Here is a 25,091-nt window from a genome sequence, read left to right on the forward strand (position 1 = left end):
CTTGATTGGCAGCCCTTCCACAAACATTCACTCCCTCCACCACTGACACGCAGTAGCAGCAGTGAATACCATCCACAAGATACACTGCAGGAACTCACCATGGCTTCTTAGACAGCACCTTCCAAACACATGACCACTACCATCTTGAAGGACAAGGACGGCAGATGCAAGAGAACACCACCACCTGTAAGTTCCCCTCCAAGCCGCTCATCATCCTGACTTGGAAATATATCACTGTTCCTTCGCTGTCGCTGGGTTAAAATCCTGGCACTCCCTCCCTAACAGCACTGCGGGTGTACCTACACCACATGGGCTGCAGCAGTTTAAGAAGGCAGCTCACAACAACCTTCTCAAGGACAATTAGGGATGGACAATAAATTGTGGCCTAGTCAGTGATGCCCATATTCCATGAATCAATAAAAAAAAAGCACAGGCAGGAGGTTCATTCCAAAAGCCTTGCCAAAGCTGATGAAAAGACAATCTCACCTGGCAGGTTGGTAGTGAATAAGGTCAGCATCTTTAATCCAAAGACCCTGATCCCTTTTGTTTGAGCAGTTAACTCCAATCTTAAATATAAAAGCAAAGAGTTACATGCTTAATTGGTGAAGACACTGCACCAGAAGGTCACAGATCCAATTTTTGGTCTGTGTTGAGTTAGGAGATCTCAACTAACTTGGTTGAGCTGCGCATTCCAATTGTCTCAGTGTCATTGGTCTAGGAAGATGAGAAACAAACACCAAGAAAGATTTTCCCTTCTGGTTACTATTCAGCAACCTCTTGCTGGATAGTAAGTGTCAGAGATGTCAGATGAAGATGTTTTCATGGCAATGAACAGAGGGAGATAGAACAAAGATCTCCCATCAAATTATGGCAAGAGACTGGAAGAACCCTGCACCATTCCAGCCCTGGTGGCACTGAGAGTCAGGCAGGTTTTAAGGAGCTACACTTGGTGACAGCCCTCACAGCTAAGAGATTAGAAATACTGTAGAGCTGTAAGACATCATCATTTTTAAGTCAAATAAGACAATCCATTGCTGTAGGGAAGCGCGGATTGAATTAAGTCCAGTCATAACGGCTCTTCTGTATGTGGACCTTCCTGTGGAATAAAGCAGCTTCATGATTTGTATCTGCTCTCACCTCACCAAGTGCTTGCTCAGTCTGCTTTAAGCGAGATTGAAGAAACACAAGTGAGAAACACAAATATATGGTTCATGTTATGGTTCTGTATCATGCTATTATACTAGCAGACAAGCGATTTAAACAAACTCCGTAATAACATATTTCAGCATTCTATTTGCTGTGTTGATTGCTATGCTGTGCTGGATAGAAAGTTTTCCATGAATGGCCGTGCTTGATGATACTCAGGTAGATTTATAAGCCTGGTACATGGGTGTAAAACTGGTATTGCGATTCAGACACCTGGTACAGAAACTGCTCAACATTCATTTCCAATTGAACTGAAAATCTAGCAGTTTTCTACAATTGGCAACTGACCTACAACAGCAGTTTCAGCCCCAGACAGCAAGCTGAAAATCTACTGTTCATTGTCAAGACATTAACAGTCTTAGGAGCACAAAGCTGAAAAAGGCTGGTTGGTCTAATGTATAAGTCACTCCTTCACATCTCTTTTGTTATGGCCTCAAGTGTACCTGGGGTAAATTAAACATTGCCTGATACGTTAAAAGTTAAAACTGTCCCCCATGTCTCCCAGGTGAGTTCTTACCAACATGTTCAAGGTCAGCTTGATCTTTTGCAAACAGTCAGCAAATTCCGCTGGTAATGGTGGCTTTGCTCTCAGAGTAAGCATACCCTCTGTAAAATAGTAGAGGGAGAAAAAATTATATGCCACAGTTCACTGATTTGATAGACGTGACTGCTTTATATTCTATGTATAGCTCACACAGTATCGTGCTAATTCTGGTACACATATAACAAGAATCTAAACACATAAAATTTGTACAGGAAATACATCATAATTTCATCATTTTGCTCACAGGAAGTTTTCTCCATTGTGACTTTGTAAAACTTGAGATATAAGGGATAGAACAAAGAGTAGGACAGAGGAGTGTGCAAAAGGGAGTAAAAATGCAGGGATGGAATGGGATAGGTAAGTGGAGAGCGAAATAGAAGAAAAGAGGAGTAAGAAGGAAAAATGAAGGAAAAACCGGAGGGAAGTAGGAAGAGGAAAGGGGGTATAAAAGAGATTTAAGAGAAAAGGAGCAGTTCATACCTGCTGGTGCCTTTTTTTTATTCTTCTTGGATTTCTTCCTTTGGTTCAGTTGACTGTATGCTTCAGCAGCCTTCTGAAGTTTGGCTACAAAGAACTCAATATCATCCAGTGTGCAGTTTAGGATTTGCTGTAAAGAAAAAGTCATCCTGGCTTGATGACTATGGTAAAATTCACAAAGACTAAATCAATTATAGTCTAGTTAGAAACGTTTTCCAGGAATATCTGAATGGAATATTCTGATTAAAAATTATATGACTGTAACAGGTTTAGATTGACCCTTTCTTTGATGCTTAAGAAAAACAAGTTAGTGTCAAGAATCCACTCAATTGTTTTTGGAATGTGCGGGCGATTTGTTTATGCACACAACTGCTTTAAATTCTTCTGTGCAGCTGCACACATGCTGTTACTTAGAGGGCCCGACATGTATATTGGCTGCATGGGAAGTTTTGGGTTGTTGTGCTTTCATTCAGCTTAGAGGGAACATTGGTCAAGAGAGATTTAACACAAGCATGTCTGAACACAGCACTATTCCATTTAACAAACACCTACCATTTCTTATGTTTGATGGTTCCACTCTCCCTTACTTCAGTGATTGACATTGCTGGGCTCACTATTTCCTCTAACTTCAAACAATATTCTGGTATCTTCGTTTCCAATACTCAGCTTCCATTTCATTCCAAAATCTTTGTCAACAGCTTTTAACTATCTATAAAGCCAAACGCCACCCAAGATTTTAAAACTACACCCATTTTCTCCTGTCTTTGATAGCTCCTTTTGCATCGCTTGAAACTTCTGAACAGTAAAAAGAAACGGTCCATTGACCCATATTGATTTTCCTCTTACGTCCAGTCAGCAATTATCGCTCCTGATCTCTCCATTTTATCCAGCTCTTGGTCTGTAGCCCTATAAATTATGGCATTTGAAGTGCATACCTAAGTACTTTTTAAATGTTATCAGGTATTCTGCTTCTACCACCCTTTCAGACAGAGAATTTCAGATTCCCACTAAGCTCTGGGGAAATCCCCTCATCCCCTCGAATCTCCTCTAAAACTCCTACCTCTTAGCTTAAGTCTAAACCCCTTGTTAATGGGCACCTAGACCAAGAGGGACAGGGCCTTCCGATTTACTCCATAGAGTCACAGAGCCATAAAGTCGTTACAGCACAGAAACAGGCCATTCAGCCCATCAAGTCCATGTTTTGAAAATAGTATCTTGGGATCGTCTAAATGTCACTTCTGGATTAAAATAGGCTCTCAGATTCTTTTCAACCAATGGTGTTGTTTTGAACTGTTTATCTTGGATCTTTGCAATGTTTCATACATGCAGAGCTGTATCTTTGTTAGGATTTAAACATTCACAATCACTAAAACTCACCATTGACAAATCACAACATTTTCGGTTCCCTCCTTCCAATGAAAGAAATCTGGTAGTCTAATTTTTATGAAAACCTTTACTGAGGTAGTGCTATCAACCAAACTGTGCAACAGTCCCCATAAAGACACATCCTAGGATTGAGTGATTTAATTCTTCAAATGTTGCTGAAAATTATTGTATTTGGTCATTTTTTGAGATTTTCGAACTGCTGAACAATCTCATGGAAAACACAGCAATTTTAGAAATAACTAAATCCCTAAATGGCTTAGTGGAGATGAACTGAGTAGTGTAACACTGAGCTACACAGAACAGGGGCAGAATATTGTGCTTGTCGGGTGGGCGCGCGCCCAACCCGACTGAGCGTAAAATGACATACGATGACATTAGACGAGCATCCCGATGTCATTATACAGTTGTGCAATATTTCGGTTGGCGGGCACACGCAGAAGTCAGCGGCATGCCCGCTGACAATTAACAGGCCTATTAAGGCCATTAAAGTTGTGATTAAATGAAATTTCTCACTGCCCATCCAACCTTATGGCTAGCGGGCATGCAAAAAGGCCAAGCAACCGTTGGATTTTTTTTACCAAACTTCATCCACAGGCGGGATGAGATTTCGATCAGTGATTTAAAATAAAATTAAAATTTTTCAAAGTAATTTGTAACAGAGTCACATGAGGGGACATGTTATTAATATTTTAAAAGTCTTTATTTTTTATGTTCAAAAAGCTTCAGCTCCGAGGCAGCTCTGTGCCTCAGGGAGCTTTTACTGCGTGCACCCGTGCTCATGCGCGATGTTCCGTGCTCGCCCTCCTCTCCCCTCCCCTGCCACCAACGCAGGCAGCGCTGAGCACTACAGTGCAGGATTCACACTGGTTGGCCATTAATTGACCAGCCAGCGTGAAATGGTGGATCGGGCCACGGTCTGATTCGCGGAAACTCCGCTCACCCCTGCTGAGCCCGCCCGACGACTGGAAAATCCTGGCCCAGATCTCTGCGACTTATACGCCAGAGCAGCCCAACAACACATTTTCAGTGTAAAAAAAGAAAGACATATTTATATTGTGCTTTTCATAACTACTATGACTCCTAAAGTGCTGTACAGCCAATGAAGTATAGGAAATGCAGCAGCCAATTTGCACACAACAAGCTCCAACAACAGCAGTGTGATAATGACCAGTTACTCTGTTTTGTGATGTTGAATGAGGGTTAAATATTGGTCAGGACACTGGGGATAATCCCTTGCTTTTTGAAATGTTGCCATGGGTTCTTTTACATCCACCTGAGAGGGCAGACAGGGTATCGGTTTAGCATTTCAACCAAAAGATGACGCCTACAACAGTGCAGGACTTAAACAGAAAACCTACTCCCATAAATAGGTTAAAGGTTGCTAAAATGATATTATAAATATCCAATTAGCTCAATTGCAGGGTTTTTATTTTCAGAAATAATACCAAACCACTTACCACATCTTTTTCGATCTTTTGAGCCAAGACTTCGGGTGACTCCTCATGATCCTGGGAACTGATGCTTCTCCGATCTTGTTCCACTGTGGGACAACATCCAAGGGTTAGAAGGGTTAGTCATTACAAACAACAAATTTTTACTCATCAAAAGGAAAAAAAAAAGCCTTACTCTTTTTCTAACTTGCAGCAGTGGCACATGCATGTGATGGAAAATGATTGAAAAGAGCAAAGGCGAATGCACATATAAAGCTGACCCAGATCAGCATGCTCAAGAGCTCCTTTCTCAGTGTATTCTTCAGAAGCATGCTGAATTGCATCTATTTACACTAGCATGATTTCTCTGGTTGTAATACCTTGGTCATTCTGGTCTGTGAGGGCAGCAGCTCGACTTCTGGCACCAGGAGGGTGGACAGGTGCAATACTTTGAGGGGGTGAAGGGATTATTGTCTCCCGCTGCTTCTTCATTTTCTCTTGATTCACCCTGATGAGAGAGATATGGTTATGGTATGCTGACTGGGAATCTCACTACAACAAAGTTAAAACCTGTACGATCTCAATAAAATAATCTAATCAATGGCTAGTTTCATTACAATAGAGAGTGACAGAAGCAGGTGTAGCAATTTTGAATGCGAATTAGCTGCAAAGAAATATTTTTCAAAAAAGGCACGATGGCCAGTTGGCAATGTGTGATGGTGTTCTTATGTACTATGTCAAGGACATAAGTTCATATCTGCAGTTCCCTTCCTGCCAAATTTCCAATTCTGATTCATGTTGTCAGGTACTGAGCAAAGGTCTGTCACTTTCCCACAGAGATAGGGGAGGGACAATTCACAAATGAGTCACTGTTCTCTATCCCTGTGCCACTTTTACCCTTTACCTGATGGTCAGAGCAGTGGCAGAATGAAGAGTATCCACCTTCACTGCTGTGACAAAAAGTCTACAAAATAAGAAAAATAAATCTTAAAATATCAGTGCATAGCTGAATAATGGATAGGTATTACACTGTCAGCTCCAAGGTGTAGCAACATATCTGCAATTGCAGAGCAGATTTATTCACCATTGTTTTCACAACAATAGGAAGGGGGAAGAAAAAAAAATTAAAAAGTAAAGGAGTTATGGCCACAAAGCATATGTTCTGAGAGAACTTATTGGGATATTGGTTATCTGCCACTAGATTTGATTGTCAAGGCCGGTTATTCCAATATAAAGTGCCCACAAGCAATATGTTGTGCGAGAAAAAGAGTGTGTTAGGAGTCATGATTCTGTTGGTGAAGAATCACAAGTTTATGATGCCTAAAATTATTTAAGCTTCATAGGTATTACAAAATATTCCAGCATTTAAATCAATTTTTACAGTCCCGTTGTATAATTCTATCCATATTTCATGAAAAGCATACACTAGTGGCCACTAATTGTTCTTGATTAAGTTGCTTCGCAGTTTAATGAGTTTCAGTAATACCTTGAGTTAGCCTGTAAATGCTTTAGCTGTTTAACACAGAAAGTAGGCTGAGTAGGCTTTTGTCAATTAAGTTGGCAGGGAAGATTAAATAGGATCAAGAGACAATTCAATTCATTTCCTGAGAGATAATGGATTGAGGGATAAAGTCTCCATAGGACAGTACTGATTCAAAGTCAAATCGCAACAATACCTATTCAGAGCAACCAGGTATGAATAACGAATGTTGTTTTATCAGCAACACCCACACTTTGAGAACAAATAAAGAAAATGAACAATTGGGCTTGACTGCTGGACCAAAGGCTTTCCCCCGCTCTTTATATTCTTGCACTAAATGCATTTACTTCAGGGTCTGTGGTCGAATTTTCTGTCCATCTTTGCAGTCGGAGATTGCACTCTCAACGTCTGCATGAATCATCTCAGCCTGCAAAAAGAGCAGAAAAGGCATAAATGACTGACATCACAAAACTTAACATTGGCTGTAGTTACATTCAAATATGACCATATGCTGTACTGGGATTCCTCTGCACGAATGCATCAGCAGTAGGAAGCTTGAAATCGCTGATCTCACTCACAGAACTGTGAAGAGCTACTTGCTGGAGATGGTTTGTTTATGCTATAAGCAATGGGGACACTAGAAAGATAATCATCCAAGCTGTCCTCTTGTATCCACAAGAAGCAAGTATCAGTATCAGCAAGATGCACCAGTATCAGTCTTCAGAAGAGTTGCCCTTCCACTCCTGTGCCCTTCAATTTGCTCCATTGGGAATGATATAAGGCCCAGAAGAATACAATTTAGTAGAGAAAAATAATTTACCAGCAAAATAAATGGAGTCTTATACTCCACCAGAACAGCAATTTATATTTATGTAGTGCCTTGAACTAAGATTAATATCTAGGCAAGAAGATTGAAACCATGGCATACTGTTGTATTTCTAGTTTGTTGAGATGCTACTGTATGGATCCCAACAGACACGTTCAGTTATACACATGATGTAAGCCATGGTTTAACATGACATGTTTCTATTAGCATTTGCCAACTTGGACAAAATATGAGGCTAGAAATTTTGGCAGTGCAACAGCTGAAAAAGAAGCCAAGAAGTGCAGTGGGATGGGGTTTCCGTCCACCATCCTAATCATTGCTGAGTCTGCTGGAAATTGTGGGGGCCAGTTAATTAGAACAACCATTAGCATGCAGGCTGTGTTGATTCAACCTGTAACTCACTGTGTCTTGTCTAGAGTCACTAGTTTATTGTGACTGAATAAATCAGATTTTATTTTTATTGCATTGCATTTAGGGATTTCTACCAGTGTCTTGGGAATGGAAATCTCCAATCATGCCCCTGTACAATTAGGGCTATTGGTAACTCAATAAGTGGAGTTCAGGTTTTATTTCTTTGAAATACACAACTTCTCTAGCAATTTTACCAGTGTTTTGATGACTGCACTCATTATTCCTTCCATTGTTTGCAATCATGGATATTATCTATCACAGTGCTTTTTATTCAACAATTTTGCATCAAAACAAATTGACACATCATCGCTAGAAAAATCTTAATCAGATTATGAGCAAGTTTCACTAATAACATGAATAATATCACCATTGTGATTCAGTAGTCTATACACAATTTCCACTCTCAACACTGCTATAACTATCAGCCTAATGTTATAAGCAGAAGATTAGATCCTGTGGTAAAGTGGGTGCTGCGTACCTTTAAGAGAATGCAGTTAAGTGACCATGTGACTGTATTGGCCAATCGCTACACAGCACGGGCTACTTGGGTAACTGGGGGTCTAGAGATACAGGTGATTGAAGAAGCATGCATAGTGTTAGTGCTCTGTTCTTAGTTCCAATAAACCACCAATATTTGTTCAGTTAATTGGGGTCTCTGCCTGCGTTGTTTCAAGCACCAACTAATGTGTTAATATCAAAAGCGCAGTTAGCATTCAACGGACAAAGTGACCCTGATAACAAAAAACATAAAAGCCCCCTTCGTTGGTTCCTTCCTGCACATTTTACTCACCCCAACCTCATCACAGTTGAAGAAATGCATATCGGGTTTGTGCTGATCGGAGTCTTGACACATGAGCAGTAAAACTGATGGGTATTTTGACTGGTTGAGTATAGTTTGGCAGTGATGCACTATGTTCAATGGAAAGTTCTCCAACTCATCCTAAAGACAATGGGGGGTGAGGTGGGGGGGAACGGGAAACATCAAAAAGAAGATTGAGTAAAGCATAAAAAGAACAGGAAAGAAGGTTTACCTCTTCTGAACAATTGCACGGAACTTGCCTTGCACTCTGGACTGCCATTAAACTGCAGTATCACAATCAACCATGACTATAAATGGACAAGCAAAGCTTAGAAAAAGAAGTCTCCTCAATAGCAGATGGCACAGACTGCCCACAACAGGGCATCAATGTTTACACCAGTTGCTTAATGATGTTCTTATGAGCATTTCAGTAGTTGGCTGGCAAAGCATTTGAAAATTCACACTGAAATATATGTTACATGGTGTGTGCACTCAAAACTGGAGCACAGATGTCCATACTTGTAAATCCACCCAAAATAAACCCAAAGCTTTTTTATTATAAGAAACAGGCTAGTCTCTTTTGAAGATGCTGACTTTTATCCAGGTATGATTTTACAGGCAAGATACCCTTCAGCACCTTATTCAAACAATTATTTTTCCCCATGTACATCCAGATAATAAAAGTTAACAGACATTTTTTTCATGGGAAGCATCAGAGCCAAGCTTGATCCTAATTCAGATAGAGAATGGAGTTAATCTGGGAGTGAAAAATGTAGACAAGAATCTTCAACCTATCAATCTATGATAGTGCACTTTGGTGTTCCAGAATTCTGCACTGGTTCTATGTGGCAGACAATTGCTGTCTATATCAATTTAAAACCAAATCCCAGATAGTCTTACCTGACTTTCGCAGTCCAGCAGTCTAATGGCTTTGTCATTCACTTGCAGCAGCATCTCCTGAGTCCACACCTTCCCCTTTGATTCCAATTGCAATAGTTTCTTGATGCCATCATCTACTGTCACAATGGACTCACTCTTGTCCATTGCAAATGTGGCGAGATGCTGGAAGCAAGAACAAACAATAAATCTACGTGTCTTACAGCTTGTCTTGCAGCTCAAGTAAATATGGTTAAATTAATTCATTGAGTGCATTCAGCATTTTGTCCTTCTCCCACATCTAAAAAGAGACTTGAATTTTCCATTTTCCAGAGACTGCAAAATGTGTGACTTTTACTATATCCTATAATATTTTGGATTTTATATAAAATTAATGCTGCATTTCTTTATTAACAATCTATCTCTTTTCTACCATGTACAAAACATTAGCCAGGAGTGAAGGGGATAGGGATGAGATTTAATCTACAGTTCCTGGTACTGCTGCTCTGTCCTTATATGCACAGCTCACTCTCACTACTGACAAGAGCTATGACTTCTGTTGTTAAGCATTTAAATTGTAGCATGGGGTGGAATCATCCTGGATTTGCACTAAGTGCAGTAGCGTGCATGAAAAAAGATGTTTTACCTGCCACTCGCAATGGCAGATTTTCATGCCATATCGTCCTCTTCCCACCTCACAAATTATGCAGACACAGCAAACATGCCAGAACATTGGTGGCCGGCCTCAGATTGCCTGCCATGCCATTACCTCGCCGCTTCTTCACTCCAGGTGCCATATTTAAACTGCAGCCGTGCACATAGTTTTCAACGCTTGCAATCCAGGACCGCCGCAGTGAAGACATGGCCCCAAAGGACGATAAAAGTGCAGCCCCTCCTAATTCAATGACGCATCCCTGGGACGCTTTTTGGACATTCTGGAGGCCACCACAATGTCCTTACCCCCGCTTTAGCCACAGGAGGCCCATCAGTCTCACCACTCTGGCTTGCGAGGCGGTGGCAGAGATGGTCAGTGCCAACGCTGCACATAAGAGGTTGGCCATCCAGTGCAGAAAAAGAATGAATGATCAGAGCTGTGCCAGCAGGCTAAGTCAACTACCTCATCACTTTAAACTCAGCCACTCGCAAGCCCATCAGACATTCATTGGCATCTCACTCACAGCCAGCTGAAGGAACATCACCATTCACTCTCTCGCACATCCTCACATCTCCATCTGGTCTCATCTCCTTTAGGTGCATCCTCATCCTGTCCATGGCTTCACTCAGGACACATGCATGCCTGGCATCCTTTTAATTTGGCCTGGCACCTGGTATGTGCCTTGCTCACACACTCTCCATCTGACTTTATGTAGGACAAGATTGTGCACAATCTATGAGAGAGGTCCCAGGCCAGCGTTGGAGTATTGGACATCAAGGTCCTCAAATGAGAATAGTGCATTGGAGCTGGCCGGAGAGGACATGGAATGTTCCTGCAGTGATGGTGAGGTCGGTGGCAAGCATCCATGTGAGGATCATGCAACAGATCATCCCTCTCTCAACACTGCTCTGAGTTCACTGTTCCGTGTCTAACCTGGCTGCCAAGCACTAATAATCTCCACTTTCTCTCTTAGGCACATCTGCCACATCGCCCTCAGGCAACCTTGACCCCGACCCCAGTGCCGAGCACAGCTCGGATGAGGACTCTGAGGGGTCACAGCACTCACCCACACCCTCCACCAGCACAACGACACACACCTTGGTGGGACCTACATGTAGAGCAGCCTCAGGACCACAACCAGGTAAGCACAGCATTCAATCTGTTCCACAGCAGGTGGAGGCAGGGACAACCGAGGTCACCTGCACTCAGAGGACTGCTGGAGGCCAGGAATCTGCTGAGTCCAAGTCAGATGATAAGCCTCTGGACTCAGTCCTCAATCAGTTGCTGCAGCTGCAAAGATAATTGTGGGAACATCAGGAAGGGATGTCTGGTGCGCTCCTTAGCCTGAGGTGATAGCGCCGGCATGCCGATGCACCAAAGTCAACACTGGCAGGGTGGCAGCCACCATGGAGACCTTGGTCCAGGACATTGATCCTGCACTGCTGCGAGGGCTGAACTCCATCACTGACTCCATGGTTGGCATCCATTGTCCCTGCATCCATTAGTGGGAGGTGTGTGGGGCAGCTCGATCTCACTGCTGCTCCCCTTCTCCTCAAAGAGTCAGCCAGGAGCCATCAGGCACCCATAAGGAGGAGGCTCAGAAGCTTGACATCCTGGGGCCATCCATCCAGGTGACTCTAGGAATGTCTGGCCGATCCAAATCCCATCATCTCCAGCTCCACGGGCCGAGGAGGATGCCGCTACAATACAGCAGGACCCCAAAAGCCTGCCGGGGCTCTCCAGGTCTTAGCACTCCACAGGATCCCCATCAAAGTCATCACAAACAGGGTGTAGCAGTCAGCAGGCTGCCTCTACCTCCGCTGTGCCCAGGGAGCACAAAGACATAGCGGCAGAGCTAGGAAGGTTAAGAAGATATAGCTACACCATATGGGCACTGATGTTAATCACTTGTACATAGTGTTCACAATTGTAAATAAACTCCCAAAACGTCTCCTTGTCCATGGCTCCTTGTTCTGATGAACACTGTTCATATCACTCAGATGTGAAACCTTAGCTCCTGCACAAGATAAAGGCAGGTGTCTCAGTCCAGGGCCTCTTCCCTCTCCACTGTGTAACCTTCAGAGCAAAGGTCTGGCCCGGCCTCACACTCACTGAATACATTACTGATGCCTGCCCCTCAATGGTGCTTGTCATTGCTGCCAGAATATCATGGGCAGGTGTCACAGAGTTCCACTGTTCTCTCTGTGTGCTCTCAGCACCTTTGATGTGAGGCTGGCCCCCATATTTTCAGCATCTGTAACTGGTGACGCTATGCTCCTGAAGGGGTCAGGTCATGAAGGCTGTCAAAGGATCAGATGCACTTAAGGTTTAATGGCTGTGTCTCTATGATATGGCCCTGATCACAGAGCTGCCCTCAGCCAGACAGGGGTCAGACATTCACAGATACAAGGTGAGGATGTCAAGACTGTCCTCCTGCATCTTGTCATCATACTCCACGAATCTTGTGACTATTAGGGCCTCACAAGCACACTTGCCTCATCTGGGCAATGTGATGGCTTCATCACCGACATCCTCACCTTTGAGGACCTCATCGCCCTCATCCCCTTCGATGTCCTCCTCATCGAAGGAGATGAATAGCTCTTCAATCTCCTCCTCAATCAGGTTTTCCCCCTGTTGCAGCGCCATGTTGTGGAGTGTGCAGCAAGTGACGATGATGTGCGACACCCTCTGGGCATTGTATTGCAGTGCTCCACCAGAGCTGTTGAGGCAACAGAACCTCATTTTCAAAATGCCTATCATTTGCTCAACCAAAGTCCGGATTGCAGCATGAGCCTCATTATACCATCACTCTCTGCTGCAGTCTGTGGCTGTTGCACGAGTGTCAGTAGCCACATCCTCTGTGGATAGACCTTGTCCCGAGGAGCCAACCCTGCAGCCTCTGTGGGCCTGGAAGATGTCAGGGATCTGAGACCTGCTAAGGATGTAGGAGTCGTGGACGCTCCCTGGAAATCATGTTCAGGCCTATAGGATGCTTTTGTGGTGGCTGCAGACGAGATGAACATTCAGCCCTTGTGGTTGATGTAGTGACTGCTTGTTGCCAAAGAGATTTAAGCACCACGGGAGTGCAGTCCATGTCACCCTGCACCTGCGGAAAACCAGAGATCACTGTAAATCCCAACGCTTTTGCTTCCTGGCTTTCCTGATCCTGTTCGAAATGCACAAAGTTCTGTGCTTTCAGGAAGGTGGCATCCGTGACCTCCTGGATACACTTGTGAGCGGAGGCTTGCAAGATCTCATACAGGTCACCTGTGGAGCCCTGGAAGGGGCCACTGGTGTAACAATTGAGCGCCGTGGTCACTTTCATGGCCACTGGCAGTGGATGCCCTCCATGTCCTTGTGGCGCCCAAATCCTGCAGTAGGTGGCATATGTGTCCGACCAGTTCCCTAGACATCAGCAGTCTTCCGACACACTACTTCTCAGTGATCTGCAGAAAGAACAAGTATTGTCTATAGACCCTGGGTCTAACGAGGCATGTATAAGTGGTGGCTAACAGTGGATCTTCAGCTGCAAGCGCAACAGATCCTGCCGTCCCTTCAACTTGAGGGGGTGCTCCTTCGATTGGCAAGCCAGACGCCTCCGTTGCAATCTTATCCTTCATCTCTGCTCCCTGTAAGCCATGAGGCATACTGCTAGATCACCAGGCTCCATGATCCTGATGTTCTCCTCCTGCAGGATCAAAGGGAGGGATGCTTGGGTTAGCAAATGTGTCCTACGGATCTCTCTTGGTTAAGTCTCAAGGTCCCTTCACGTATTCTGGAGAGTGCTAGCCACCACTTGGATGGCCAGTGTGCAGTGTGCCCCATGGCTGTCCGAAACCCCACCCACCTCTGTTGTACTCCACTTGACCGATTGACGGCAGTTTTGCCCACTGGACTGCATGTCCTGCCCTGAGCTTAGGCATTCTCCTAACCTGCACTGCAAGGCTGCACTGTTAGCTTGAACCATGGGGGAGACTGGTCCAAATCTTAATAAAGACATTGCAAAGGTCTGTGAGCACCTCCACCAGTGACTGCGCCATGGCCACCTTTCGCAAGGGGATTCTACAATTTGCCCAGTCGACCAATGCACATTAATTTGCAATCTGCAACGAGGGGTGAAAAGTTCTGGTGCATATGGTGGCATGTTCATGCTTTTGTGTTGCTTGAGTGGACAGAAAAGCTTCAGAAACCCAACTCCAAGCATGTCAATGGAGCTGATGCTGAAGAATGCAGCTGCAGAAGAATGCTCACTTTTGACAAGCTTTTCCAAATGCATGGCCACTTCCCTTACCCTCCAGCCCCCCTTCCCCAGGCATGTGCCTGTGTACTTCCTTCAATCTGTGCTGCCTTATGCACAGCCTCCCCTCCCAAACCCCCATCCTGGCCCCACCCACACAGGCACCCTTGCCACAGCACTGCACTGAAAGCCAGCTGGAAAAAATTGACTTGCCTATGTGCCCTCCTCACTTGCGAGGCACCTCTTCCTTGATGTCCTATGGGCAATCCACGCAAATGCTGCACAAGGCTGTGTGCATTCACCTCTGAGTTTCCCTTAAAGTTCAGCTCGCCAAGTACATGCATTTTAAAGGCAGTCGTGAATCACGCAGTTCTGAAGTCACGCTGATGTGGGAGGCAAATTTGACAAGTGGGGATGATTCTGGTGTGCACACAAAATGATGAGGGGCAAATGCATTAAAATTAAGTTCCCAATGTCGGACGGTGGGGAACGTGGTCTGCCACTGGAGCAAACTGCTTTCGTGACAGCATAAAACTGATTTTTGGCTTTCTCGCCATATTGTCCGCTCACGCCAGCCATGATGCCCGCTGTCAACGGGAGCAGAAAATTCCAGTCATAGAATTATAATATATGTATTTAAATAAATATCCCACTGCTTGGAGTTGGAGGTATCTGGGGCAGAGACCCAACTTATTTCAATGAGCTGGAAGAAGTTACATTAACCAATCCAAAAATAATCCCCTCGATATTCTAATCACTTTAGCGGTTCATTTGTTAACAGCATTACCTCCACATGGTACTGAGAAGTCTCTTGCATGATAATATTGGAATTGGAATACTTCTTTCGTTGCTCTGTAAAAGATAGATAGAATTAATCAAAAATGCTGGACCTGACAGTGAAAAGCTTTTGAAAAGCATCCCATTTGTTGAGAGACAAGGTTGCTTTTCAAGGCAAGGACTATCAGCACCACTAGTGAAACAGTTTATGAGGAGGAAGTGCTGCTTTTAGTTCACATAAGATGTGTAGCTCTAACCACTGATTCTGTACAGAGGGCCAAGAGTTAACTACAAATGAAAACATATCTTCCTGTGGTAAAGTGAAGTGCTATGTACCTTTAACAGAACGTAGTTAGTTGACCAATCGCTACACACCACGGGCTTATTGGATAACTGTAATTCTCGAGCTGGAGGTGATTGAGGAAGCACACATGGTATTACTGCACTATCCTTGGATCCAATAACCATCAGTGTTTGTTCAGTTAATTGGTCTCTCTGCCTACATTGTTTCAAGCACCACTAATATGTTAATATCAAGGGTACAGCTACCGTTCATCGGACAAAGTGAACCTGATAACTAAAAACATAAAACTTCCATTGTAACATTTAGATTTATCACAGCATTTCCATTATAAAATTCAAGTCTGTCATAGATATCTTCTTGGGTTCAGTGGCATTCCTATAAGTGGAATTTACATCCCTCACATTCCAGAGTTGACTCACATTATCCAGTATCAACTCATATACAGCCTGTAACCCAGCAATGTATCAATAGGATCCCATAGTGATCTGAACTGGATATTGGGGGTGGGCATGGAGGCAGGCAGGTGTAAAAATACCACTGTTGGCTGACATGTTGGTTCCCCAGCTTCATCCCATCCCCAGGCCATTTTCCCGGAGGCAGGGTGACAGGGGAGGAAGCCGCATCAGAAATACTCGCTCGCAAGCAGTGGGTAGCCAATTGACCCTGTTAATGGACACTTAAAACCAATTTTCAAAGGCTGACTGGGATTTTCCAATTGGCCACCAGGTTCCCACAGGCTGTGGGGCAGTGGAGCTGCTTGAAGGTGCTCTCCTGCTGGCAGACCAGGGGCCTAGCACTCCCGGCAGGCTTAGAGGTCCCCCACTACCTGCCTGGTTTCATCTAAAGGTTGTCCTGTGGAGGACTCCCCCAGCCTCCCACAGCGGTTGCCTGGTTGCTGGATCTACTTCTTAAAAATTAAAAATGTTGGAGAGAGGTCTTACCAACCAAGGCATCCTGCAGCTGCTGCCAAGCTGGAGAGCATCCTATTGGACCTTCAGCTTTGAGAGTCAGCCTGCCATCCTTAATTGGATGGCAAAATTGCCAGGCATCATTAATTGGCCAATTCAGGGAACAATCACAGGTGAGTGACTGTTTCCCACATGACGGGGCTTCTGAACATCATTTGAACCTGACGGCAGGATCTTGAAGCCTGCAGGGAAAATCTTGTCCATTGTGTCTAGCAGACCAATCCTCATCATATGAGGCCACAATCAGTCACCAAACTGCTTGATTTCTCAGAAATGAAGACAAGTCTTTGCATACTAATAACATAATAATGAGCACGCTATGCTACCTCAGTCACTTTGCCTAACTTAAACAAAATCATTTTTAACTATACTCCCGCATCTTAATCTTCTTAGTCTAAGTAAAATGAGAGTTAGCTATTTCTGTTCAAACATCTGGCTCTCCGAAAATCTTTCTGTCTCCATGTTCTTTTTCCCAGTGCCTGCTACCAAACGGGAAGGAATATATCAGACAACTCCTGCTACGTGCCTGAGACCAGGAACTTCCCAAAACTGTGGGTGCAAGAGGTTGCTTAATTGCTACTAAAACAGTGTAATAAACTGCTATTATTTTTAGCCTTTGGGAAATCACTTTAATGTCTAGCTCTTTAACATTTTAACCACCCTTTATTTCAGAGCTCCTCCCTCACTCTCTTTTAAACTTACAAAAATATCTTATGAATCAAAGACCCAATATTTAAGTTTTGCTCTTTTCCAAATTATTTCTGTGGAAAAATAACATCCCAAAAGATGACAGTCTCACATGGTGTTGTTTATGGACTGACGAGCAGAGGACTAATGTGTCTCTGTCAAGCTCTCGTGAGCTTACCGTGGTCTCATTTTTTTGATATTTATACACCTCTATTGAAAAAGCTTTTTTGGATTTTGTTTCTATCGTTGTTTCTGGTATTCTATGTTGTAACAAATCCTCTGTAGAAAATAATTCCCCTCTCTCTTTGCTCCTTCTGTGATGACCTTAAGCTCATGCCTTCTAGTTACTAACTGAAGAGAAATATATTTTTCTGGTTTACCTTATAAGAATTTTGAATACCTCTTATCAGATCTGCTTTTAACCTTCTTTGTTCTATTATTAAAAAAGCTCAGCTTCTTTGGTCTCACCTCATTAAAACACCTTATACCTAGAATCATTTTTGTGAATCACTTTTGCATTCTCCATGATCTTTATATCTTTCATACAGTAAAGTGATTAATATAGGGCACAATATTCTAATTGCAGCCTTTACCAATATTTTGTATTTGGTTCATATTATTGATATGAATCGCTGCAGTCATCCGAAGCTTGTTTCAATTATTTTAAGCAAAAAGAATTTTGCAGTTTTTTCCCCCCCATAAATGGGATCTTTTCCTTTCCTTATGCCTTTCCAAGGAGGTTATGCAAATTTGGGGAGGGGAATGAAATTGATAACACACATTTCTGAATGGAATGAAGTTGATTGACTAACTGGTATATTTGTGTCTTTTTTGAAGGTTTTTTTAATGTATTCCTGTGTTTTTGTGTAACACCTGTACCAAGTTGTTGCCCTCCATTTGAAGTGTTAAGTATCTGAACCCTGAAGTGTATCCGCTCGTCGCTCATTTTAGGGTTTTACTATTTAATAATATATGCCTTCTCCCTTCTTTCTCATGTTTCCCTTCATTCAATTCATCTGACATCCATTTGCACATCTACTAACTTGTCTGTCCTCTTGAAATCGCTTAACGTTAACAATACAAACTAATTATGTGCTCCCTATATTCAAATCTAGATCATATAACTTGACATAGTTTGGCGCTGAATCTGGCCTATATGTTGGAGTTTATCCCTTGTAAGTGTGATCCAGGAAATTAATTTCAAATATATATATATGTACATAATATATATATGTAAAATTACACAAAACAACAACATTTATGCTTATTTAACTCAAACGAACATAAGTCCAAATTTGAGAATTGCATTAGCATATGTATGATTGCAAAAACTTGCATTAAACAAACAGGACGCAGTATAGAATTTCGAGTTCAATGAAAGCAAAGAACTAATGCCATCTTCTAACTTTTAAGTCATTCTTTATCTGATTGATATTATTAAAATTAAACTCTAGAGCCATAAATTATAATTTGTATATATATTAAGCAGAGAAAATGAATTTCTCTTTTTAACATACAGATTCTGATGCTATAAAAAGTATTCAAAGATACATATAATTTATTGTAGAAGTTTCAGTCAGGATGTAACTTGGGATCATGCGAACAATCAACAGCGTGTAATGAATCTTTAACATAGAACTATGTTAAACCGATTATGCGTGAATATTTTCAGGGGAAAAAAGGCTCAACTCTGCTCTTATGCTGTAGTTATACCAAAACTTTCCAGTAAATTATAGGCCAATATGTATGTGTGAAAACACTGCTATTAACTACTATTCTCTTTTATATCCATTTCCTATCAATGTTGTCACACTCAAGTTATGAGCATGTGCTTTAATTTTATCAACAAGCTTCCTAAACTGCACCTTATCTAATGTTTTTTAAAATCAATACACACATCTATGCATTTCACTTGTCAATATACTCAATTATTTCCTCAGAGATCTCTGTTAAGTTTGTCAGACACGACCTGCCTCATGCAAATCCATGGTAAAAGCAAAATACTGCAAATGCAGATGCAGAAATAAAAACAGGAAATGCTGGAAAAATTCAGCAAGTCTGGCAGCATCTGTGGAGAGAGGGACAGAGTTAATGTTTTGAGTCTGTTTGACTCTTCAGATCTAAACAGAAGTACTGCTTTCTACTTCTCTTCAGCTGTGAAGAGTCATACAGACTTGAAATGTTAACTCTGTTTCTCTCTCTACAGATGCTGCCAGACCTGCTGAATTTTTCCAGCATTTTCTGTTTTCATTTCATGCAAACCCATGTTGGTTGTCCTTTAATTAATCCATGTCTTTCTAGGTGACAATTAAGTTTCTACCATATTTATGGCCTTTATAAGCTGTCTCACTATTAACTGGTCTACAGTTATATGTTTTATGCCTTTTAATAAAAAGTGTTACATTGAGAACCCTCTCCTATTCTCTGATTTTCCCAACACTCAGAAACATGTCTTCAGGACCCAATCACTCATCTAGCTTAAAGTTCCACCAATTCTTTCAGCACCACTGCCTTCATAATATCAAGATTTACCACAATTACACAACCCCCTTTCCTTATGCCCTTATGTTTCAGTTTCATTCCAATCAAATGTTTCCATTGAATTCTGGCATTTGTAAATAGCCCTATCAGAAATTTCTGTAATGTACTTCTGGTCAATCCCATAGTTGCTTAAAGAGCATAAATCAATAGGCCCAGATGTGTGGAATCCAATACCCCTGGACATAAATAACCTGCTTGACACAACATTTTTTTCAAATCTAAAGTGAAAATAAATTCTCCTTGATAGACATTCTTGGTGATAATATAGTAGCAAGTATCTGTCCATTGACCTCTTATATCATTCACTTAAAAAAAAACTTTCATGCTCTAAGGTAATCTCAATACTATTCTTAATACGTGTCCTTGCTCTCCTTCTTGAATCAGCACTTTCCCATCGTAAATGTGTAAACTCATGCATGGTAATTAAATGTAATTATCTCAGTGTATAACATGAGGATTCAGCTTTCTGGCTTTTTTAAACCATCCACTCTCTTTCTCTCTCCCTTTCTCTCCCCTGAGGTGAGTCAACCTTCAAGCAAATGCTTACAATCTTCCCCGCCCAAACAAACATTTAAATATCCATATGTACTGATGTATTTAAACCTCACAATTCTCATAAATGCTGTGATCATGATCATTTGCATTGTGTGTGAATTACACAAGAACACTAAAAATAGGAGCAGGAGAAGATTAGATGACCCATTAAGCCTGATCTGCCATTCTTAAAATTCAATTCCACTTTCTCACCCATTCCCCATATCCCTTGATTCCTCAAGAGTCCAAAAATCTGTCTATCCCAGCCTTAAACGTATTCAATGATGGAGTATACATAACCCTTTGCGGTAGAGAATTCCAAAGATTCACAACCTTCTGAGTGAAGTAATTTCTCCTCATCTCAGTCCTAAATGATCAGCCTTATGTCCTGAGACAATGGCCCCATGTTTTAGATTCCCCAAACAGTTGAAACAATCTCTCAGAGTCTACCCTGTTAAGCCCCTTCAGAATCTTGTATGTTTCTGTGTGATTGCCTGTCATTCTTCTAAATTCCAGAGATTATAGGCCCAACTCACTCATTCTCACATCATAGGACAATCCCTCATCCCAGGGACCAATTTAGTGAAACTTTGCTGTACCGCCTCCGATGCAAGTATATCCTTCCTTAAATACTGCACGTAGTATTCCAAGGACAGAATTTAACCCTTGTTAGACGGGCTCAGGAGTGGGGGGGGGGGGGGGGGGGGGGGGGGGGGGGGGGGGGGGGGTGGGTGGGGGGGCGGGGGGGGCGTGGTGGTGGTGGTGGTTGGTGGGGGGGGGGTGCGGACAGGAAGCCAACTGCTGCCAGCAATCGAGGCTGGAAGGCGATTGCATGCTGACAGGCGAACTGAGTGCTGCCTGTGCAGGTGGGGAGTGGGTTTGGTGGGGGGAGGCGTGGAGGAGGGCAAGTGCAAACTTCGCACAGGTACGCACTTCAGAATCTCCCTGAGGCACAGAGCTGCCTCAGGAAGGTGAAGAGTTGTAAAAAAAAATAGAAAGATATAATAAAACATGTCCACTCAGGTGATTCTGTCACATGAGCAGGGACATGTTATTAATTAAATTTTAAAACTTTTATTTTATTTTTATTTTCTTTAGGGAACCTCATCCCGCCCCTGAATGAGGTTTCCTAAAAAGTGCAAAGGCCGCTTGGCTTTTTTGCCTGCCCGCCAACCGTAAGGTTGGATGCGCAGCAAAAAGTTTCTTTTAATAACCTTGTTAACGGCCTTAAGAGACCTTTTAATTGTCTCCACACTTAACTGACTCCAATGCATGCTTGCGAACTGGAATATCGCGCAACTGCATGTTCATGTCCGATGTCAACAGGCGTCATTTTACCCTCGAGCGGGTTGGGCACACGCCCACCTGAGCTAAGAATTTTGCCCCAGGTGTAATCTCACCCTCGCCCTGTACTATTGATATAATATTTCTTTATTACTGCATTCCAGTCCCTGCATTTGCCTTCCTAATTGCTTGCTGCACCTGCATTCCTTGTATGAGCACACCCTAGTATCTCTGAACATCAATATTTACAATTTCACGCATTTTAAGAAGAACTGTATGAAATAAATAAGTACATAAATAAATAAAATAAATGCTCTTTTGCATTAGTGGCCTCCATTTGTCCTGTACCTTTTTATTAAGTGTCATTTAAATTTTAATTTCTCTGCTCATAAGAAATTCTATATTTTGCTGTACTCAATTGCTTATTGTGGGAATATGTTTAATCTGTGGTCCAATTTTTCCTTTGTTCCTGTTGCTTGTGTTTTGCATTATTTGCCAGTTTTTCTTAATTATTCTTTTCATCTAGTTATCTTTATATCATTGAAATTGCTTTTTTCCTCTTATAAGGTGCCTTTATCTTTGCTGCTTTTAATTTTAAATGCTAGTTATATTATGGAATGCCACATTGTACCAAAATCACTTGCCTAGAATATGCCCACCAGGAACTGGATTGAGTCTACCCATACTCACACCCTTAAGAAAAGAATTCTTGGTATGAAACAAATATGAAGTTCAGTTGGCATGTTTTGGAATAATTCTTAATAAAACAGCTAAATCAAAATGTCAAATATGTGCTTTGTACATTTTAGCTGCAGCACACACTCCATTTTACAAAGGATCATGCCACCAGGATTTGAGATCTTTGCTATAGTACCAGATTTATGACTCAAGAGCAAATTGTATTGAGTTAACACAAGGGTCAGTATTGAAGTATTTCCGCAACAAATATTTCATTTTGTCAATAAATATTGCCATTGCCATAGTAAGCAGTCAATCCAGGAAATTGTATAGGCTATTTTTAGCATGCTTTAACTTTCTATTTTATGTACTTTTCTCCTTGTGCTGGTCAGCTTGGAGCACAGGATAATGCTCTTAAACCTATTGCAATTGATCTGCACACAATCATCAAGGAAAAAGCCAAAAAGTGTCCAAGAAGCAGTGAAGAGACTGTTTTATGATAAACAACCATGGGAAGAATAAAGAACGCAAGAGCCATTGGGCTTTGTGGAAAGAGGTGGGAGGGACAATTTCCATTCCTTCTGCCTCACCTTGGAAGGTGTACAAATGCAAGGTTGTTTAAAGAAACTGGTGGTGCAGCTGGGATCTCCTCAGATTTCAGCTCCCATTAGCCAAGAGTCAGGCAGCAAGCAAGGGGAGCCAGAAAGATAAGTTGCATACCACTCTTGTAACCTCTCAATAATCCTTCAGGCTTGGAGGTCACCTGGCTGCTGTTCTCCAAAAGTAGCGGGTGTGACCTTGCCATCTTATAACTCAATCCACCATGCTCAGACATACTGAAACCTGAACAGCTGGTGTGCACTTCCGGCATAAGTGAATGAAAATAGACCACAATAAGTATGGATTCAATTTCAGCATTTATATACCTATTCTTGGACTTGTCTTATATAAAAAAACCCAGAATATATAGGGAGTATAGAGAAAAAGTCTCACTACACCATTAAAGGTTGGTGCTAAAACATGAGAATTTAAAGAGGTGTCTGACAGACACAAACCAAACAAGGCTTTGGTGAGTTAATAGCTTTTGTTCAGCCCACACTGTGTTGAGTTCCACAGATAGCAGCTGTGTTAACTATATACAGTAGCATCTGAAATCTGACCCAAATATGCAAAGAGAAGGAACAGGTCCTGGTTGGTTTCCAGAAGATTATAAAAGAGATTACATTGCAAAAGCATTTTAATAGGAAATTAATTGATGCAGGGAGTTAAAATGTAATGCAGAGGGTGAGGTGGGGATGTGGGAGTGAACATCTGTAAGTGCTCTCCTGCTTGTCAGCTGTAATGCTAGCAACATTGACAGAAAACTACTGAAATAAGACATTTGCTGAAGTTTATCGTCTTGCACTCATCAGGACAATCGCAAGAATACCAATGTCAGGGGGAGCACAACTTTGTACTGTGTAAGAAGAGAGTGCTGATTGACTGGCAAGTGGACTCTGATCGGTAGAGGTGTTGCCATGGAGAATGCACCAGTTAATGGTGACTGGCAGTTAATTATCAAGCAAGTTTGAAATTTTAAACCAGGTAGCTTGACTCTTATTAGTCAAGGCATTGCCCTGAGGAATGAACCAGTGAATGGCTATCACTTATTTTGTTTAAATGAAACAGGTGCACTTATATACATATTCTTTCTGTCTGCAAAGAACAGGGCCCTGTGTATTAATATATATAGCTTCCTGTGTACCCAAATGCTCCACACTTCGAGCCCGACTGAAAATCTTAAATTGGTTGTCAGCGTAATTTTTAGCACACTGAGGATTATTTCGCAAACGTGCAGTTGTGGAATCACATCTAATGTTGGACACTATGTTTTGAGTTTTCCAAACATGGGCAGGTTGGTTATGGTCTGTACTTGCCCGTTGCAAACAGCAGAAGGGGCATGCTGTTTGATACAATTCCCCAGTCTTTGGCATGTATGGCCTACATACCTAGCATCACACTGGGACTGAAATTAATATACCACATTACTCATATCCGTGATAGGCAGGACGACTTTTTGGCTTGATGGCAGCATCCTTTTAGTGGCGAATACCACTTGTGTTGCTACTGTATAGTAGCAGGGTGAAACTGCTAGTTTCACCTGTTGCTCAGATTTTGAGATATCTTGCCCTTCCAGGGTAACCTGAGATAGACTGGGCATCTTATATTGGAATGGTTTTGTATAAACAGTTAAGGAAGCTACATACCAAGTTTGTTATATATGTTGAGGAGGTCAACAGCAACTGAACGCATAACTCAATTTCAGAAATACTGTTTTGCCCCATTGGTGAGTTCTATGATGAGTTTTTGATTACATCCCATTAGCCAGCCTAGAGTTTTTCTGGTGTTTCCAAGGCTTTTCTATCAATAATCATTTGGTAGTACAGAAATTGAGCATTGCTGAAAAAGACACTTTGTCAAAGCTTTTCATCTTGCACTCATCAATGTTCCTTCAGTAGAACAATGGTGAATAGGCTAGCAATGTTAAGTGAGCACATGTACACAGCATTGCTATGGGTATACAAATGAAAGTGGTCAGTCAGGCTCACAGTGTGATGTATTTGTGTGTACTGGAAGCTCCATATATTAATACACAGGGCCCTGTTCTTTGTAGACAGAAAGGACATGTACACAAATTGTGCCTGTTTCAGCTAAAGAAAATAAGTGACAGCCATTCGCTGGTTCATTCCTCAGGGCAATACCTTGACCAATCAAAGTCAAGCTGCCTGATTTAAAATTTCAACTTTTCAGGGCTGAAGTGATAGCCTTAGGCCCGTTTATGAGTTTGCGTGATATACAATGTAAAATGATCTGATCAGGGTAGATATTATCCCAGAAGTTGTCTTTGATGCGCCCTATTTCAGCACCAAGCTGGAATGGTGAGCAAAAGGCTTGGGCCCTATTTACGGGGTTGTCAATAAGGCCAATCTTATAGCGTGTGGGGCTGTAAGA

The 25,091-nt window shown here is 42.2% G+C and overlaps 1 protein-coding gene across 5 annotated transcripts in view; it reads right to left on the bottom strand.

Moving 5' to 3' along the window:
* The window catches only part of eps8l2 (EPS8 like 2), a 196,187-nt gene that overhangs the window by 44,847 nt on the left and 126,249 nt on the right, over positions 1-25,091 (bottom strand). For all 5 annotated transcript variants that reach the window (XM_041198265.1, XM_041198268.1, XM_041198267.1 and 2 more), the window contains exons 4-11: positions 15,115-15,179; positions 9,460-9,621; positions 8,551-8,700; positions 6,871-6,950; positions 5,424-5,551; positions 5,071-5,153; positions 2,231-2,357; positions 1,724-1,812 (exon numbers count right to left, since the gene is read on the bottom strand). In XM_041198265.1, the coding sequence (XP_041054199.1) occupies positions 1,724-1,812; positions 2,231-2,357; positions 5,071-5,153; positions 5,424-5,551; positions 6,871-6,950; positions 8,551-8,700; positions 9,460-9,621; positions 15,115-15,179 (884 nt within the window). The remainder of the gene's footprint in view (positions 1-1,723; positions 1,813-2,230; positions 2,358-5,070; positions 5,154-5,423; positions 5,552-6,870; positions 6,951-8,550; positions 8,701-9,459; positions 9,622-15,114; positions 15,180-25,091) is intronic.

Source organism: Carcharodon carcharias, chromosome 10, assembly GCF_017639515.1.
Source record: "Carcharodon carcharias isolate sCarCar2 chromosome 10, sCarCar2.pri, whole genome shotgun sequence".
Taxonomy (NCBI): domain Eukaryota; kingdom Metazoa; phylum Chordata; class Chondrichthyes; order Lamniformes; family Lamnidae; genus Carcharodon; species Carcharodon carcharias.